The sequence below is a fragment of the Chroicocephalus ridibundus genome, chromosome 1 (assembly GCF_963924245.1).
Source record: "Chroicocephalus ridibundus chromosome 1, bChrRid1.1, whole genome shotgun sequence".
Classification (NCBI taxonomy): Eukaryota; Metazoa; Chordata; class Aves; order Charadriiformes; family Laridae; genus Chroicocephalus; species Chroicocephalus ridibundus.
The window spans coordinates 134,055,513-134,073,254 of NC_086284.1; the positions used below are offsets into that span (position 1 = coordinate 134,055,513).

A 17,742-nucleotide genomic window follows, 5' to 3' on the forward strand; every position below is an offset into this window, starting at 1 on the left:
AGAATGTCACAACTTGTGCCTTTCCTCTTAAGAATGGGCTTGTGAGGACCAGAACCTATGCTTCCCTCTCCACTGGAAGATCCATGAGGATGGATCCTAGGAATCCTCATTGTTCCATTCTGTTGCAGTCCCATAAACAGAGCTGCATAGCACAAGGGACTTGCTGTTCCTTGTGACAGCACAGTGGATTAGTAAGCTTCCCTCCTAGACCGTGGAGCAGACCCAAGAACTGCACATGAAATAGCATAGAGTTTTGAGCCCTTTACTCTCAACCTCTTCACCAGGTGACATGTCCTATTGCTTAGCACATATTGTGCACTAACTGGAACTTGGGCTCCCCACTAAGCTGGCATATCAAGTGACAGATTGATGCTTATCAGTAATAATTTCTCACACCATGACAGGATTCTTTTGGAAAAAAAATGGTAATTTTTTGCTCCCTTTATTAAGTCTCTGTAGCTTTGCTGGGCACCCAGCCACTGATAAAGCCTGCTGATGGCTTTGTAAAGTTGTCTGATACCTTTTGTTGGCAGAGAAGAGACAACAAGTGCTTGTGATCTGTCCAAGCTATTATTTCATCCCCTTCCCGTATTATTATAACTTTCCCTCCCCCAACCCATTCCCAATGTATGATGTCAGCCGCGTTTAAATGCCACCAGTTATGTAGCTCTGCTTTCGAATCATGGCAAGTCTTTGTTTTTGTTCATGGAACAGGACATGTAGTGTGCACACTCTGGGTGCAGTAAGTCTTCAAGTAGGATACTGACATCTCTTTTTCTTACAGCAAAAATCCTTCTGAATTCCTCCAGAACCTTTCCAGAGTTTGAGACTAGTGGAATAACGATGGTGTAAACATCACACTTCTACTGGTTCAAGCTGATTCAAATGGACTCGCATGAGCTGTATGCTGTTTAGAATCTTTTTCTGGTGACCCACGAGGGTGATGCCAATATGTTGGATATCTCTGCAAGAGAAAAGAGGACGTGGAAGGTGTTAAAATGGGCTTCTTGTTCTCAACAGTCCCAGTCCCTTTCCCTGTAAATCTAAATCAATGTGCACAGATATCATCTTTGAGAAACAGTTGACAAGGCAGCTGCTTTTGCTTGGCAAATGTGTGTGGGTGGAGGTAGTGTCGGCAGAACTTGGTAGATTATGATACAAAAAGAAGCAGTGGAAATGGGCCATGAAAATGATCAGCAGGCTGGAACATCTCTCCTCTGAAGAAAGGCTGAGAAAACTGAGGTTGTTCAGCCTGGAGAAAATAAGCCTCCAGAGAGACCTTCTTGCAGCCTTTCAATACATAAGGGGGGGTTACAAGAAAGATGGAGAGAGACGTTTTACTAGGGTCTGTAGTGATACAACAAGGGGCAAAGGCTTTAAACTGAAAAAGGGTAGCTTTAGATTAGATATAAGGAAGAAATTGGTTGTGGTGAGGGTGGTGAGACACTGGAGCAGATTGCCCAGAGAAGCTGTGGATGGCCCTTCACTGGAAGTGTTCAAAGTCAAGTTGGATGGGCCTCTTAGCAACCTGATCTACTGAAAGATGTCCCTGTCCATGGCAGGGGGGCTGGACTAGATGATCTTTAAAGGTCCCTTACAACCCAAACCATTCTACAATTCTATGACTCTATGTATGCTCCTTTTCCTGGCTCCTGTCTTCTATGTAGCACTTCAACACAGTGTATGGCATGGCTGGTTCTACGCATCCCCTTAAAAGTGGTTATTACCTGTGGCAGCTGTCATGAACATTCTGATGTAACAACCTCTCTTCAACACTGACAATATGTTTTGTAGTGTACATGGGATCAGTATTTGTGCTTATAGAGACATATTACAAATGTACAGTAGTATGGAGAGTGTCCAGAAGCCCTAATAACATGTAAGAAACAGTAGCTACTTTGCTCTGGCTTCCCTCTCCTTTTTCATGTGTATGTATTCTCCCTATAGCCCTTATTAAATATTTCTCAGACTGCTTTCACTTTCTGCATGGAAAACTGTGTCTGGTATCTGCTCTCTACCCCTGTACTTACTCCAGAGTCATGCGTGATATGACATCAAATGTAATCAGACCAGCCTGGTCAAAATTCTCCTTGTAACGGCCCATCTTGATAGCATCCAACCACTCATGGGCATTGCTGAGTGAAGGGAAATCTGGAGGACAGTTGCTCAGGAGAGGCTGAGATGGTCTGCAAAAGAGGCAGGTTCTAAAAACTCAAGTTATCAACATCATCTGACCGCATTAATAAGGTCAGAGTTACGAGAGGGAGAGGATGCAACCTCTGAAGAGCACAGAATGGAGAACAATGATAATTTTCTTCATGCCCTAATTTCTAAAGCCCCACCTTGATGCCCTGTTTCTAGACTACCCGTGTTCCTTTTTCTGCATGAAAACAATCAACCCAGCCCAAGAAATTGATACTTCCTTCCCATTTTATACTATCTCAGGCACATTCTCATCTTGTTGCCCCACATCTTTCCACGCTTTCTGGGTCTAGACCTATTAGCTGGACAAAGAGTTGCAGTAAGGAGGCTTCTGAGGCAGAGATGAGACCTTATACCTTTTTACCTTTGTGACTAGCTCTCCCTCTCCTAGGTGCACTCCTTGGATCAGAAAGTAACCTATGAGACAATGAGTGCCTTGTTTCAGCTCCAACACCCACTAGATAAAAGCATAGCAGTAAAAGGCCAAATAAATGACTGTTTATACATAGCATTTGCTCTTTTCCCCATCATCTGACTCTGTCCCAAAGCTATAACTCTCTTTATGTGCTGTTTTTAGTAAACTGGGCATGACTAGGCAATTCCCTCCCCCCACCACCCCCCCTCAGCTGTGGAGTACATTCCACTGAGACAAGATTTATAACCACAGGGAAAAAACCTCCAGGCCAGCAGGATGTAGTTCCGTCATCAGCCCAACAGCCATCTAATCTTGGTGCCATTTACTTCCCCAGAGACTTGTCCTTTGCTGACCTCTTGCCTTTGGTTCCATAAGGCTGCAAAATGCAGTTGGGAAAATACGGGATGCAAGCCGCAGTTCTGATTAGTCTTAGCTACAGACTTCCTTCCATCCATAAGCCATGATCTTCTCTTCCTTCATCACCTTTTGTGCTCACACACAGATGTGTCCCTCCCTTCATTCCCTAACATCCCTCACTCACTCATGTTCATCCTCAGTGCTCCTCATCAAGAGATTTATCTCCCCTCACATTCAACACTCACAACTTCTCATCACCCATTAAGTGAACCAGGAAATACAGTTTTTCCAACACTCCCCCTCATTTTTTTTCCTTCCTTTTTGTTCCCAGCCTTAGACGAGAGGGTTGGAAAAAATACTATATAGCCTGATTTACTGCTTTCTTTTCCTCCTGATGCCTACCGAGACACAAGCCCTATTCTTCTGCACTAAATCCTTGTCTCACCTGCTGCTCCCAGTGCCAGTGGCTTTGAGGGCAGATGGCTTGCGGATCATTTTATCTAGGGCACTGACTATTTGCTCAAATTTGGGTCTCTGGACCCGCTCCTTCTGCCAGCAGTCAAGCATCAGCAGGTGCAAAACAGTTGGGCAGTCGGGGGGTGGTGGCAGGCGATAGTCCTGGTCAATGGCATTAATTACCTACAGGAAAAGAAGAACAAAGCTTTATCACAGCTGGGAAAATAAAAGACAAACAAGCTTCAATCACTTCATGAGGTATGACTTTCTTCTACTTGAACTGATACAGGACAGAGAGGTAGATGTGCATTCTCACTGCTTCTAAAACTTACATCCTGATTGGACATGTCCCAGTAAGGCCTCTCACCATAGGACATCACCTCCCACATGACAATGCCATAGCTCCAGACATCACTGGAGGAGGTGAACTTGCGATACTGGACAGCTTCAGGGGCAGTCCAACGGATGGGGATTTTGCAGCCCTAGAAAGCAGTCAGACAGCAACCAGAATGTCAGTGAGATAAAGACTGTTTGTGAAAATGACAACACTGAACTGATCAGATGCCTGTAGCACGACACAACTCTGAGCATGGGGCGCCTGTCCAGTTGACGCCATCTTGTAGACATTGTTTGTTTAAATTATGTTCAAGGTTTCCACCTTGTTCTATTGACAAACATAGATGAAAAAACAGAATCGTGCCTCCTTGCTGTTACAAGTCCCATGATATAATAGATTTTCATTTTTATAGCTCTACTTTGCAGCATTTGAGAGGTGGCAGATAGTAAAATTCTCCTGAAAGTTACAACTGTTTGGAAATCTAAACCCATTTAAACAATCCCAACTTGTAACATCAAGGACAGATACACTGAGTGGCTAGCATTAACTCCTTCCTCTTTCCATCTTGACCTCTCTGATCGCAGGTATGACCTGCCAAATGAGATATCATTCAGGTGCTGGTTCTTTAAAAACACATACATCTAAAACTTATTTCACCTTTCAGTGACTGAATTCTTTGTCATCCCTCACATACAAAATGGTAATTTCAACCTGCCTGTTATACTCGCACCCCTTTTGTGGTATGTATAACAGGTATCAGAACTTCATAGGCAGTAATTTCATTTGATGGTTTGTTGTAAGCCCATAAATATACTTATGTCAGTTATCTTTTCTGTAGGAAAAAACCAGCTCTTTCCTCAAAGGGTGGTAGTATGGGACTTCAGTCTCTCCTTCAGTTCTTTATACTTTCTGATAACTCCTACATTGTTATGGGGTTTGTCCTATTCACCATCATTCCACAAAGAACGGCACCGAGACTCCATTTCTCATGCCAGAGTGGACCAAATATTCAGTTATTTTTGGGTTTTACTGGTTTGGAACAGATAGCCCACAAGATAGACAGAAAGCTCTAGCCCACTGGTCTCTCTGGTCTCAAGATGGACTAAAATGGGTACACCAAATCAAGGAGGAAAATAGGAAAAAATCGTATCCGGCAGCACTGCAGTAACGCACTCCATAGCTGTAACTCACCAGAGCTCCAGTATAGGTGGGGTTTGAAGCATCATCCTCCAGAAAGCGGGACAAACCAAAGTCTGACACCTTGCACACAAGGTTACTATTGACTAAGATGTTACGTGCTGCCAGGTCACGATGCACATAGTTCATGTCTGAAAGGTAGCGCATGCCAGCTGCAATCCCCCGTAGCATTCCCACCAGCTGTAACACACTGAACTGTCCCTCCTTCTGCTGCAAGTAAGGAGGCAAACATAGGTTTTTATGACCACAGAACATGAAGCCAACAGGGAAGACTAACAAAGAGCAAGGTAACAAGGTGAATTTATGAAGTTAGAGAACATACATCTTAACTTCAGCCAAAATCTGAAGGTTCAGGGACAGCAAATAAGAAAGAAGGGTGGGCTTAAGGTAATGAATCTCAAATGAAGTCAGACACTGGTGATCTTTTTCTGAAGAGAAATCTCATCTTGTGGCCATATCCTCCTTTAGTATCCTACGCCTAGTCTCATTAACAACTAAGATGGTTAAATAAACATGAGCAAATCTGCTCTACTGCTTTAAGATCTTTACAATGGATTCTATGCAATTCTACACAATGGGTTCATGTGCTCTTCAAAATGTACCTGCCAAAGCATTTGTGGTTGAATTAGCATATGAATCAGTAAAAAAACCAAGTGAAGCGTCTATACTACAAAAACATCTGTATTTATGTTTCATTACTAGAAAAAACACTGGAAACCCTGAGTCCAAAAATAACTACAAGTTTCATTACTTCATTATAATGTTGCAACATTCAGTGGAATAAAGTCTGAAAATCATTATTAGGAAGGAAAACTTTGGAGCACACACAAAAGGAACTGTAAGGCTGTGTACAGAGATAAACAATTTAGTACTGTTTACTATTAATTATTTGGGCTGGAGAAGTCTAAAATAATAAAGAAATTTTATGATGGGTGAGATTTTGGAATATTTTCACCATGTTGGCCCCAAACCACTTACTCTGGTAATTTGCTATCATTTCTATTGCACCTGAAGAGGGCAACTGAGGACTTATAGAAACAGGAGTGAAGAGGAAGGACAGGCAAAATTATCAGATCTGAGACCGGCACATAGCAAGATGAAGAGGTAACGGTTGTGGGAGACTCTGGTTGTGGTACCCTGAGGAAGGAATCCAGTGATCCATTCTCCATGAACTCTGTGACAATCATGACTGGTCGGCTCTTGGTGACCACACCCTCCAGATGGATGACATTGGGATGCTCAAATTGCCCCATGATGCTGGCCTCACTCAGGAACTCCCGCCGCTGTTCATCAGTGTAACCTGACTTCAGGGTCTTAATAGCTACTGTGTATTCACGCTTCCCTGGGTGTTTTAGGCGCCCAAAGCACACCTCTCCAAACTCTCCTGTCAGGGAAGGAAGAAACACACCTCAAGTAAGGAAACACAACAAAAAATTTTAGTTAGGTGCACTAAAACATTCCACTGTGTAAGATTTCAGGTGCTGCTTGGAAATAGGGTTACTAGGACTGTTTGGATTAAGGTAAAGTTCTCGATGAAGGCTCTGAATTCAGTCAGGTTGGAGACTACATCTTCAGGGTTCAAATGAGGAGCTCTGGATCTTCAAAGGGTGTTTTAGACTTGGTTTGGAGCCAGCATCTAAGGGTAAGTAGGTGAAGATGAATTTTGGTAAAAACGAAGGTTAGCTATCCTGAGACACTTGATGTACCATGGTTGGGTCCATTTCAGGCCAGCAGTGTGCCAGGTCTCAAGGTGAACAAGAAGGCACTTTGAAATCTGCAGATTCTCACACTACCTGATCCAATGACCTCCTCAATCTTGATGAAGGACACATCAATCTCCTTGGCAAATTCTCGAATAGCTTCATTGGGATCTTCATAGGTGGAAGGATCAATGTAATACTTCACTCCAAGTCCTGCAGTGGGGGAGACAGCCCAAAACATCACCAGAATCAAACCCTGAGAGATACGGGTGTTAATGACTCCTGAAGAGATAGACCCTTGTCATCCATTGCTTAAGAACACTTACCTCGTGCACTGATATACTGTTGCAGGCGGTCTGTGTATGGAGTCTCTCGCCTTTTACTGCAGGACATAAAGGAAAGAAAAGTCAAGACACACACACAAGAGCCTCTCACAGGATGTTGGGGTAGGCTTCGCAATGCAAGACTCAGGGAATCCTTGAATTTAGGGATAGAAGATGGGTGTTAAGATCCCGCCCATCTCTTGGTAACCAGTGCATGCTTGTTTTCTATGTGGTAGTTTTTACACCACTGTTTGCATCCCCACTTTAAATATGAAAAATGATAGGGCCTCCAGCACTATCCTGAAAAAAAAATGTTATAGTTTAACATTACCGTTTTGGAAGTTTTCTTGCTATTCAGGCTAAATTTGCATTTTAATTTCATTAAATTATGACAAATTATCCTTATACTAATCTAAGGCATCTCCTGTGATGCCTTTTAAGTTCTTCAAAAACATTCCAAGATCTACTTACTCTAATGCTTAATTTGTATAAATTTCCCCCAAAGATTAATTTATTTTTCCTTCTGGTCTCTTAACAGCATTTACTTTGACTATTCTTTTCATAAGTGTGGTACCCAAAACCCACCACACAGAGCCAGATGAACAGTAATTTGTTCCATTATACTATTTTTGCATGTGCAGATCAAAACAGATATGGTCTTTATTATTGTAATATTTATTGCATATATGCTTCTAATTTCCAGTAAGCATAGGTCCCTCTCACCATAGGCATTATTCGGATTTCATTCTCCTCTTAAATGTATCTGATTTAAACAATTTTTTCCCACATATTCTAGTTGTTTTATAAGTTTCATCTTATTCTTGGTTTGCTCTAAACATATTTTCCATTTTCAAGTCACTTCCTTTGTTCCCAACAATGTTCATATTTTTTTTCCAGAAACGTACACTTCATGCTAGTTTACAATCTTTTCTAAACCATATTCATTAGACCAGATTGTAAATTAAACCCTGTGGTATCCTGTAGTATCCCTGCAGTACGCATGGATTTGTGTCGACTCATATGCATTGTTGTTTCAGGACCAGACCTTCTAGCTGGTGATTCAATTAGCAACTGAAGACAGAGTATCATGAAACATAATGATACTTTTCTTTACTAACATAACTAATTCAGTCATTCTAACAGGCAACTCTGTGTATTATTCTTACTTGTAAGGTTTAGATTTTAGATTCTGCTAAAATTGCAAAGAAACGGTTCTCCCTTCAAAATCTGTTCTGTTGTGAAAAGAAATTGGCTTTACTGAGGGCCTACGAGCTCTAATTCTGTTGTTGCATCAGGTATACATTCATGGGTTTTTTTATAGGTTATCATCTGACATACTAATGGTTTTCCATCATTTTAAAAAAAACCCAATAAGCTAAAATAGGTATTTCACAGTGTATACTGCCTGGAAAATGTGTACCAATGATTTACAAAACCAAGTTAAAATTATAGCGTTTGACTATATATATTCAACCTTTTAAAGAACTACTCATTTCCTATGGTGTTCCTCATTTCCTACATCTTCAAACTTACTTTTCTTATCAAGGACAAATTAAAATATAAATTTGGTATCTCCACTTCTTTCTGAACAACTATCATTAATTGCACATTCAATTCAAGTATAAATTAATCTATTTTTTATGATATTTCCTTTTATGTAGATACATTTACAGAAACCCATCAATGTCTTTCCCCAACACAGTCTTGGTAATATTAATTTATTCTGGGTTTGATTTATTTTTTTAGAAAAATATACGCTTTATTGAGTTGTGCACATAATATTACATTTCCAGCTGTAACAAGAAATTATATTTTTAACAGTTCAAAGCTACAAAAGAAGGCAACAATGCAAGTATAACAATAATTGATAATTCTTTTCTTTCCAGAAAGAAAAATATTAAAAGAGAATATACACAGAAGAAGAAAACAAATGTAGAAAAGGGAAGAAAACAAAAAAGAAATAACTAAAACTAGATGTCACTTTCTAAAGTTAAGTAGTTTATACATTTTTTTTAGGTCAGCAGAAAAAGCTAGAAAGTCCCTCTTGTGCAGAGGCAGAGTAGAGCAAAGATACAGAAATCCATTACTGGTAGTCTAGGGGATTAAGTTCAAACCTCAGCAAATTCAAGGTGCGGGTAATGACTGTTTCTTTTCTTCAAATAACAAACCCCCCAGTGTTCACTTTTGTACCTCTACAAAACCCTTACTTTTTTCTCTTTCTCTTTAAAATTTCCTTTTTTTGCCAGAACAGTTTATCTCTACATTGACTCATCTGCCCTTTTTTCTTTCCAAAATGGGGAGCAGTATTTGCTTGCTTTAACATATATTTTATGAGTCAGTGTTCCATGGAACCATTGGGGTTGTACAGATTTTATTCTTCAGCAAATGAGCTATTGTCTCTTGGTCCTTGGTTAAAGGGTATTTGGCACCTTCTAAATAAGTGGATCTAAATATTTATTCCACCGGTCCTTCTTTACTACATTGATTCATTTTCCACTTGCTTGTCTAAAATGCAATTCACAGTCCTTTCTTTACAGTGATGCATTTAAATACCTTTTGAGCGCCAGCTTTAAAATGCTTTCCTTGTGTTCATATCGCTAACTAGCCGAATATCAGCTAAGTACATGAACAGTTTACCAAAGGAGAGGCTCCTCAGGTAGGAGTAATGGGGCAGGATCTTTCCTTAATTAGAAAATGGCATCTCAAGGACATCTGGGTAAGTGTAGATCAGGCTGTTTCCCTTGGGATGGGGTTATGTAGCGGGGGTAAGAAAGTTCCACTGTCTGCAGTGCACATGAGCAGGTCAAGGAATTCACCTCTTGAAGATGATGGCAAGGATGGCAATGGCAGCAATTACCAAGAAGGCTAGACCACCGAGCGCTGAGCCCACGATAAGCGGCAGTCGGTCCTGCACCATCTCCGAGCGCTCCCCTAGCAAGGAAGACACATGCATACACACACACAAATGCAGAGGACAGGAACTGTTAGAGTTTCCCTTCTACTCATCTAGGTCTTACACATAATTCCATCCCTACCAATCCTTTGCTTCACAGACTAGTCCTGACCGTTCAATAAATGCTTGACTTTGTTATCCCTTTACCCCTTCAGTCACTGTGCTTCTCCAGTGCCTTCCTTTCCACTTCTGAAAAGCCAGTGCTCCCTCTGAATCCACTTTTCCTTCCCCTGGTCCACTGACACCTTAGGTATAGGCTAGCTCTACACCTGGGCTTTGATCCCGTTGTCCCCTGTTAATTTAGCTTGTAGATGACATATACGAGTACCTTTGGTCCAGACCAAAGAGTATCACAAGGTAATATGTTGCTCTCTGCATGGACGGATGGTGATACTGATGGAAGGCAAGCTTCTGGATGTATGTTCCGTGTATCACTTGTCTTTAAGACTTTCAGAGAGCTGTAAGATGTCCTCCAACAGCTGGAGACCAAACTGCAGCAGTGTATAGTGCTATGTACTGTAACACCCTCCTAAAGAGAGTTCTACTGACCCACTCTGCTCTGGCTGGTCAGAGGCGCAGAGCAACAAGGAGTGGGACTGGGGCATATGGTGTTAGCATAAACATTACGCTCTGACAGCATGAAACTTCTTTGACTGAACAACTCTGCATATGCAAATTATGATATACAGAAATACAAGTTGAGTAGGAGTGTCTGGTAGGAGTCCTCCAGATGATGAGCTAATACACTCAGGGACACACACAAGTGAAAGATGGTTGTGTGCAGATCTGACTACGAAATGGTAGCACTTACCTCCCATTAAAGTCTGGAAATACATCTTTCCACTATATGGGCCATAGCCCACTGCCGTTCTAGCTCGTACTTGGAAGGCATAGATCTTGCCTGGGCTCAGATTTGATATGGTGGCCATGTTGGTTTCACTAGTCAAGGTGAATGAATTATCCTCATCTTCTGCCTGTGAATGATAGTGACCAAAAAAGGAATGTGAGAATTCTGCCCACACTGCTGGCTCTCCTCATCAAGGAATGCTAGTTTCCATGTTGGCCCAACATTCTTTGAATCTGTTAAAGACCCTTGCAACCACAACTGCTATTCCAGGCCTGACTTCATAGCATGCTCTTCGTTCCTCACTACTGTTTTTCATTCCCTTAGGCCTGGGCTTCCCACAAAGCTCAGCCCAAGACCTTCAGTCCTGACCTAAACAAAAGTGAGAGACAAAACTACCTTGTCCTGTGGTTCCTTGATAAGGATATCCATAAAAAAAACCCCTAGCCTGTCCTGAAATTTTGTTCTCTACAAGCTCCAAACTCATGTATTCTCCTATAAGAATCCAGAGCAAGAAAACATATAATGCTGTATCCAGGAAGCTGCTAAACATGTCATTACAAATAGCAGGCCCATTTATTGCTAGAAAAACAGTAGGCCTGAAAAATCCTGCAAAAATATTTATATGAAAGATTAAGAATACGGAATGGGAGCTTGTCTGAACAGCTCTACGTACCTCTTCCCCTTGAATCAGTTGGATTAGGAGTCATGAAAGATGTGAATGGAGAACAACTTTATATTTGCCACCCTGTAATTCCAGCACTTAAACAGGTAACTGATATCCGCCACTTAGGTAATGAAAGAGTGCATTCCTCCTCCCAAAATTTCTTAGAGACACAGGACTTCCCTCCACAAACACATGACAATGTTGCAATGAGTCCAGTTCCAATATACACATTTGGAAACTTCAGCTCCTTCCACTGTTACCTGTGCCAGCTGGGGCTAAACTTATTAGGTTGTTAACCATGGCTTTTTAGCTTGGCTACAAGTGTCTTCTCTTTTTTGATTCGCATTGTCCCCAGACAGTTTCAAGGTGGGAAATGAGATGGACTGATGTTAGATGAAGTGTATATTATAAAATTCTGGTTTTGCTACAGCTTGTTCTTCCCTTGTAATTGAAGCGTTTTTCTCCACCTTGTCCATCATGATCCAGGGGTGCGCCTCCCAGACAGACTTCCCTGTTCTCTTTTGCATAACAGATATACAACAATCATCACTGCATCACCTTCTGCTCACCTTGTCGAAGTAGCGTAACTGGTAATCCAGGATGATCCCATTGGGCTGGTCTGGCTGGGGCCATGATAGCGTGATGCTACTGGTAGTACGACTCACCTGATGCATCATAGGGACAGCAGAGGGGACTGGAACAAAAGAGAGGAAGGAGAGATTGCCAAGGAATAAGCTTAACAAGGAACTATAATTGAATATTCATTATGATGAGTTAATAAGTAAGGTCAGCTCTTCCTTTAATTTCCCTTAATTTGCATTATGAAGTACTTTATAAAATAACCAGAAGAAATCCAGGCCCAATTCTACTCTACTGGGAGATACAGTCAATGACAACTTAGACAGAAAGAAAATGAAGAAATCCACATCCAACTGATCATGCACAGGAATTATGACATGAACCATATTGTAACTGGAACATTACCCTGATCTTCAAATTTGCAATTTTTACAAACAAGATGACAAGCTGCTCAGTGCCACTGCCTTGTTCTAGGATCGCGCTTGGAGGAACAATGCGAGAGTGGTCAGAGAAAAAGCAGAGCATACTATCTCTCTTCTGCTTCTCCCCCGGATTATAATTCTTTGCCTGGGGAAAAAAATCAAGTATGGGCTTGAGTAATGGAGGCCTTTCACTACCAGATGATGGCTGCAAACCAGAAGATGGAGGCAGACGAGAACACTGATGCGTCAAGGAACAGACTTTGAAGCATTGCTCAGTTCAGCGATCCCAGTTCAGTTGCAGATTACAAAGAATGAAAGCATCTCATTTTCATAGCCTGATACGCAGCCTTGTGTTCAGACCAGCTCCTGGATCTCAGGCCAACACCTGTCAGGACTGTTGCCCAGATGTCAAAACTGCCACTGTATTTGAGACTCTCAGTCCAATTCTGGGCCATTGAACCATAGAAGTCCAGTCTGAATGGGCTTCTAACTAGCACTACTGCCTGGAACCATCACCTAAAGATCATTGTTAAGTGTGTAAGTGTGGAAGCTTCACATATAGTTTTTCTGTCTGTTCTTAAATAGCTTGCTAAGTTTTTGTCTTTTGGTGAACAAGGCCAGCCTGGCGTACTACCCAGGTGGAGCTGTTAGCTCTCTTGATTCCACTATGATATTAAGTTCTTATAATCTGTGTCTGATATTAATTACTGTGGGAAAATGTCAACTTCCCTTTATGTACAAAGCAAGGATCCGGACATCAAACATAAAAGAGGGCTTTGGAAGCACGAATCTAAACCAGAAAGCAAGCAAGAGCTTGTGTCTACCAATTTGAGAAATGTTTTCACTGGCTATTCTAAAAGCCTGAAGTTCAGTTCAAGACTTGTGTAATTGCCATTACTTGTCACTAACCCGAAATTCATTAGATCAGTAGGAAGGAAACAAAATACTATATTGAAGATAATATGATTAATGATTTCAAACACTGTTCACTGAACTAAAATTACATTGCAATGAGAAACAATCCAAGCTACTATTTGGGGCAGTTTTGCTTTCCATGTCTTTGTCCTCCTGGAAGCACCATTCACATGTTCTGAAGACAACAAAAGTACAGAATACCTATTTAATAACAGCCCCTTTCCTGAAGTAGTTACTTCTTCCAAAAAATGTCCTCAGATCAGGAAGGGGGATAAATGGTTATTAAAGGAAGTTGCATGTGAAGCTTTCTCAAGAATGAAAATCCACTTCTACAAAAAACATCCACGAATTTATACATACACACACACTCTCCAGGCTTGTGTGAAAGCTAAAAGAATATGAGTTTCTTCTTAGGAAGATATTTCCAAGGAAAAAATTCAGGGTACTTGGAAGAGAATCCTTCACCTTGCCAGTTGTCTGTCCATAAAGCTCTTCTCAAGTTTTGCTTTCCTTCTGCAAGCAAAATGTCATGTTGCCAAGAAGCCTCGACATAGAGGGCTAGAGAACGCTCGTTTTCCTCACGGAAATAATATTTTCAGCAACATTTACATCTTCCAGAAAAAGCACGCCAATGAAAAGCTGACACCTAAATCCACTGGTTTTACACAACGGACATAAACTTCCTTGAAGTGAGGAATGAGGCAGAGACATTTGGTAAATGATCAAAACCTGCTGAATAGCATTTTTTCCCCTCATAATCATGAAAAGGATAAAAGGAATGTTTTTAATAACAAGATACAATTATTCTGAAAGACACAATTCAAATGGGATCCAAACAGCTCAGGCAAGTGGGAACCAGTTAAAAATGTAAATGAAATAAAAATGTAAGAGTATAAACAATAAAATGCTTTCATCCTTATTCGCTTTATTTCTTACAATTGCTTGTCTTTCAAACAAGATTGCACAACTAATTCACCTGCTGATGACAATGTTTCAACAAGGGTGGAAGACAGCAGCAATTAATCAAGACCGTATGTAGCATTTAAGAAAAAAATCAAGAATATTGTATTCAAATGATGATGTGAGGAGAATGGGATAACTGGTCAGTTAACATTTGATCGAGACAGAGTTTGCTACATTTTAATGTTATGCAAAGTTTAACTTCCTTCTGATGGGACATAAAGCACACACTTTATGTGTGAGAGGTGCAAACCTAAATTCACAGCTACACTGTAACCGAAGAGTCCACTTCCTTCTAGTTTCGAATTTTGCAAAATGACTGGCATTAAATCTCCCCTCCATTCCTGCCCCACCCCACCTCTTTTCATTCCTCTCCTTCCCACCTCCAGCAGTTGTTCTTCCCACCCTTCTAATTTCTTCCCAGTCCACAATTTTTCCTGTACCTGGAAGGAATACTCAAGGTCAAGTAGCGACATCTGACCTGTATTTTAGTTAAAATATATCAATTCTGATTTTAATATATACTATCAATTTTCAGCTACCCATCAACAGGTTATCTTTTGCCAACAGTACAAAGAGCTGAGCTGGCACTGTGCATAGCACATTTAGGCACAGCGAAATCGGCACCAGAACGATGATGATACACAGTACTCCACTCAGATGGGCAGTATGCAGAAGCAGCACAACTAGTCGAATTAGAAATACTGGAAACATAAGAAAAAAATCACTGGAGTGGCTTTACCCAGAGTTACACTGTGTGTATCTCTCGACCATGCAGCGCAGCATTCTAGAATGTCCCTATTATCCAGGTATGTCCATCACTCAGGGTAATCGGATGGTGGTGGGTGGGGATGCCCAGGATAATGCAGTCTGCTGTATTAAAAATAGTCATTTCAGTGGTACGTACCTAATAAGCAGAAACTACTTAGGCAGAAGCCTAAACCAGTAAAAATGCTCAGTAATAAAAATAGCTATGAATCAACGCAAGACAGTTAATCTACCTCTCTGAGACAGAGTTCAGATTTTGATAGGTGTGTTTGCCTCTCTTTTAAGGACAAAACTTATGAAACACTTGCCAGGAAGCTCTCCCACCACTTCAAGTAAAGGAGATATCTAGATTTCTTCTTTGAAAAAATTTATACTAAGGTGATGTGAACACTACTACTACAGTGATGTGAAGTGTGAACCTATTTGTGGGTGGAATAAGTGCCTATTTGTCAGAAGTGTATGATAAAGTTACACTCCTGGTGTTAATAAATTAGGAAAAACAAAGGTCAAGGTTTTATGTCTTAAGAAAACACCCAAACTACCCTACCCTCTGCTGCCACAGAAGTGCTAGATGAGTATTTTCCTTTGTATGCATGCTGACTTTCAAATGTTTATAACAGGACATTGCTTTCAGAGCTCGTTTCCTACATACAAGTGTCCAGTTCCATGTTGATTTATCACTTTTATTCATTCCTTTCACATGGGCTTTATAAACGGAGATATGCTAGGTCTGTCTCTAACAACAACTAAAATCACAGGGCCTCACTCAATCCAGTCGGGGCAGATCGACTAGATGATCGCTGTAGGTCCCTACCAACTGAACTACTCTGTTGTATTCTCTCTTCTCCTCTCTTCTCTTCTCTTCTCTTCTCTTCTCTTCTCTTCTCTTCTCTTCTCTTCTCTTCTCTTCTCTTCTCTTCTCTTCTCTTCTCTTCTCTTCTCTTCTCTTCTCTTCTCTTCTCTCTCCTCTCCTCTCCTCTCCTCTCCTCTCCTCTCCTCTCCTCTCCTCTCCTCTCCTCCTCTCCTCTCCTCTCCTCTCCTCTCCTCTCCTCTCTTCTCTTCTCTTCTCTTCTCTTCTCTTCTCTTCTCTTCTCTTCTCTTCTCTTCTCTCCTCTCCTCTCCTCTCCTCTCCTCTCCTCTCCTCCCTTCTCCTCCTCTCCTCTCCTCTCCTCTCCTCTCCTCTCCTCTCCTCTCCTCTCCTCTCCTCTCCTCTCCTCTCCTCTCCTCTCCTCTCCTCTCCTCTCCTCTCCTCTCCTCTCCTCTCCCCTCCCCTCCCCTCCCCTCCCCTCCCCTCCCCTCCCCTCCCCTCCCCCTCCCCCTCTATGCTATGCTATTCTATTCTGTTCTATTCTATTCTATTCTATTCTATTCTAATTATTCAATGAGTGCAAACAACATGTTGTGAGATCAAACCGCTAAGCAAGACTGAAAAAGGGCTACTTTTTGTATACTATTTATAAAATAGCAAATGTATGGAAAAAATCATGCACATATAAAACCTAATTAAAGCTGTAAAGCTGTCAAACTCCACTTAAATACAGCTCCCAGACTCTATTTTTTTGTGAGCTGTCAGTTGCAACTATTCTACATGGCAGGACAAATTTTTTCCTGGTAGCACACAAGGGTGGATTTAAGATATTTTGAGTACATTGAAAATGCTACATTCTCTGAACTACTAATGTTTGAAAAGTTTCTGCTGTTTTCGAGAAAAGATGAGGTCCTTGACTGTAGTATCTCCCCAGACCAGCAACATGTGCTGCAAACTAAAAATCTACCTAAATCGACAGACTAGGTAAGGAAGGAATGTGAAGGAAGTGCAGGCAAATATAAAGTTACATGGCAATCCCCACTTATGCAGAGCACAGCCAAGTGCCATTCTCAGGACACCAAGACCATCTCTGGCATGTGAGTGACATAGAATCCATATTCCGTGCAGATACCCGTGCTAGCCAGCTGACTCCCATCCCCAGTCAATACAATCAGTGCAACCTAATGAGCAATAAGGCTCACTCTAAAGCAAAGACCCAAGCAGCAATTCAGTTACCCATCCATTTGAGAGGCCCCTCGTATCCATTCTCTCTGTCATCCAGATGGCATGGTAGGTGCTGGGTCTTCTGCTGTTCCTACGCCATATCTGCTAGCCCTGAGTACATGTCTTGGCTACACCAGGGTGTCTCAGAGGGACTTAGATGCTTACATGGGACTAACTGAATGGAGCTGGCAGCTGGAAGTAGCCTCATCTTCGGAGGCACTGATCCTCAAGGGGGACTTCAAACACCCTAAGATCTGCTGGATGAGCAACACGGCAGGCCATAAGCAATCCAGGAAGTTCCTGGAAAGCATCAGGACTACTTCCTGACTCAAGCAATAGAGGAGACAACGAGGGGAGCTGCCCTGACGGACCTCATGCTCACAAACAAGGAAGGACTCTTTGGTGATGTGAAGTTGAAGGCATCCTTGGCTGCAGTGACCATGAGATGGTGGAGGTTAACATCCTGAGAGGGGTGACGAGAGCTAATATTGAGCTCACAACACCAGACTCAGGAGAGCAGATTCAAGCCCTTTGGGGATCTGCTTGGAGAAGTCCCATGGAATAAGACCCTGGAGGCAAGAGTGGCCCCCCAAAAGCGACGTAATGTGCAAGGCT

The 17,742-nt window shown here is 41.7% G+C and overlaps 1 protein-coding gene across 5 annotated transcripts in view; it reads right to left on the reverse strand.

Annotated features, from left to right (window-relative positions):
• The window catches only part of LOC134524399 (ephrin type-B receptor 5), a 75,315-nt gene continuing 57,573 nt past the window's right edge, over positions 1-17,742 (reverse strand). For 4 of the 5 annotated variants that reach the window (XM_063354441.1, XM_063354432.1, XM_063354449.1 and 1 more), the window contains 11 exons: positions 12,021-12,145; positions 10,752-10,914; positions 9,804-9,918; positions 6,991-7,046; positions 6,758-6,877; positions 6,101-6,348; positions 4,959-5,174; positions 3,763-3,912; positions 3,420-3,613; positions 2,031-2,186; positions 1-964 (listed from right to left, as the gene is read on the reverse strand). In XM_063354441.1, coding sequence (XP_063210511.1) covers positions 856-964; positions 2,031-2,186; positions 3,420-3,613; positions 3,763-3,912; positions 4,959-5,174; positions 6,101-6,348; positions 6,758-6,877; positions 6,991-7,046; positions 9,804-9,918; positions 10,752-10,914; positions 12,021-12,145 — 1,652 coding nt within the window. In that variant the 3' untranslated portion in view covers positions 1-855. The remainder of the gene's footprint in view (positions 965-2,030; positions 2,187-3,419; positions 3,614-3,762; positions 3,913-4,958; positions 5,175-6,100; positions 6,349-6,757; positions 6,878-6,990; positions 7,047-9,803; positions 9,919-10,751; positions 10,915-12,020; positions 12,146-17,742) is intronic. The other variant, XM_063354426.1, reaches the window with a different exon arrangement.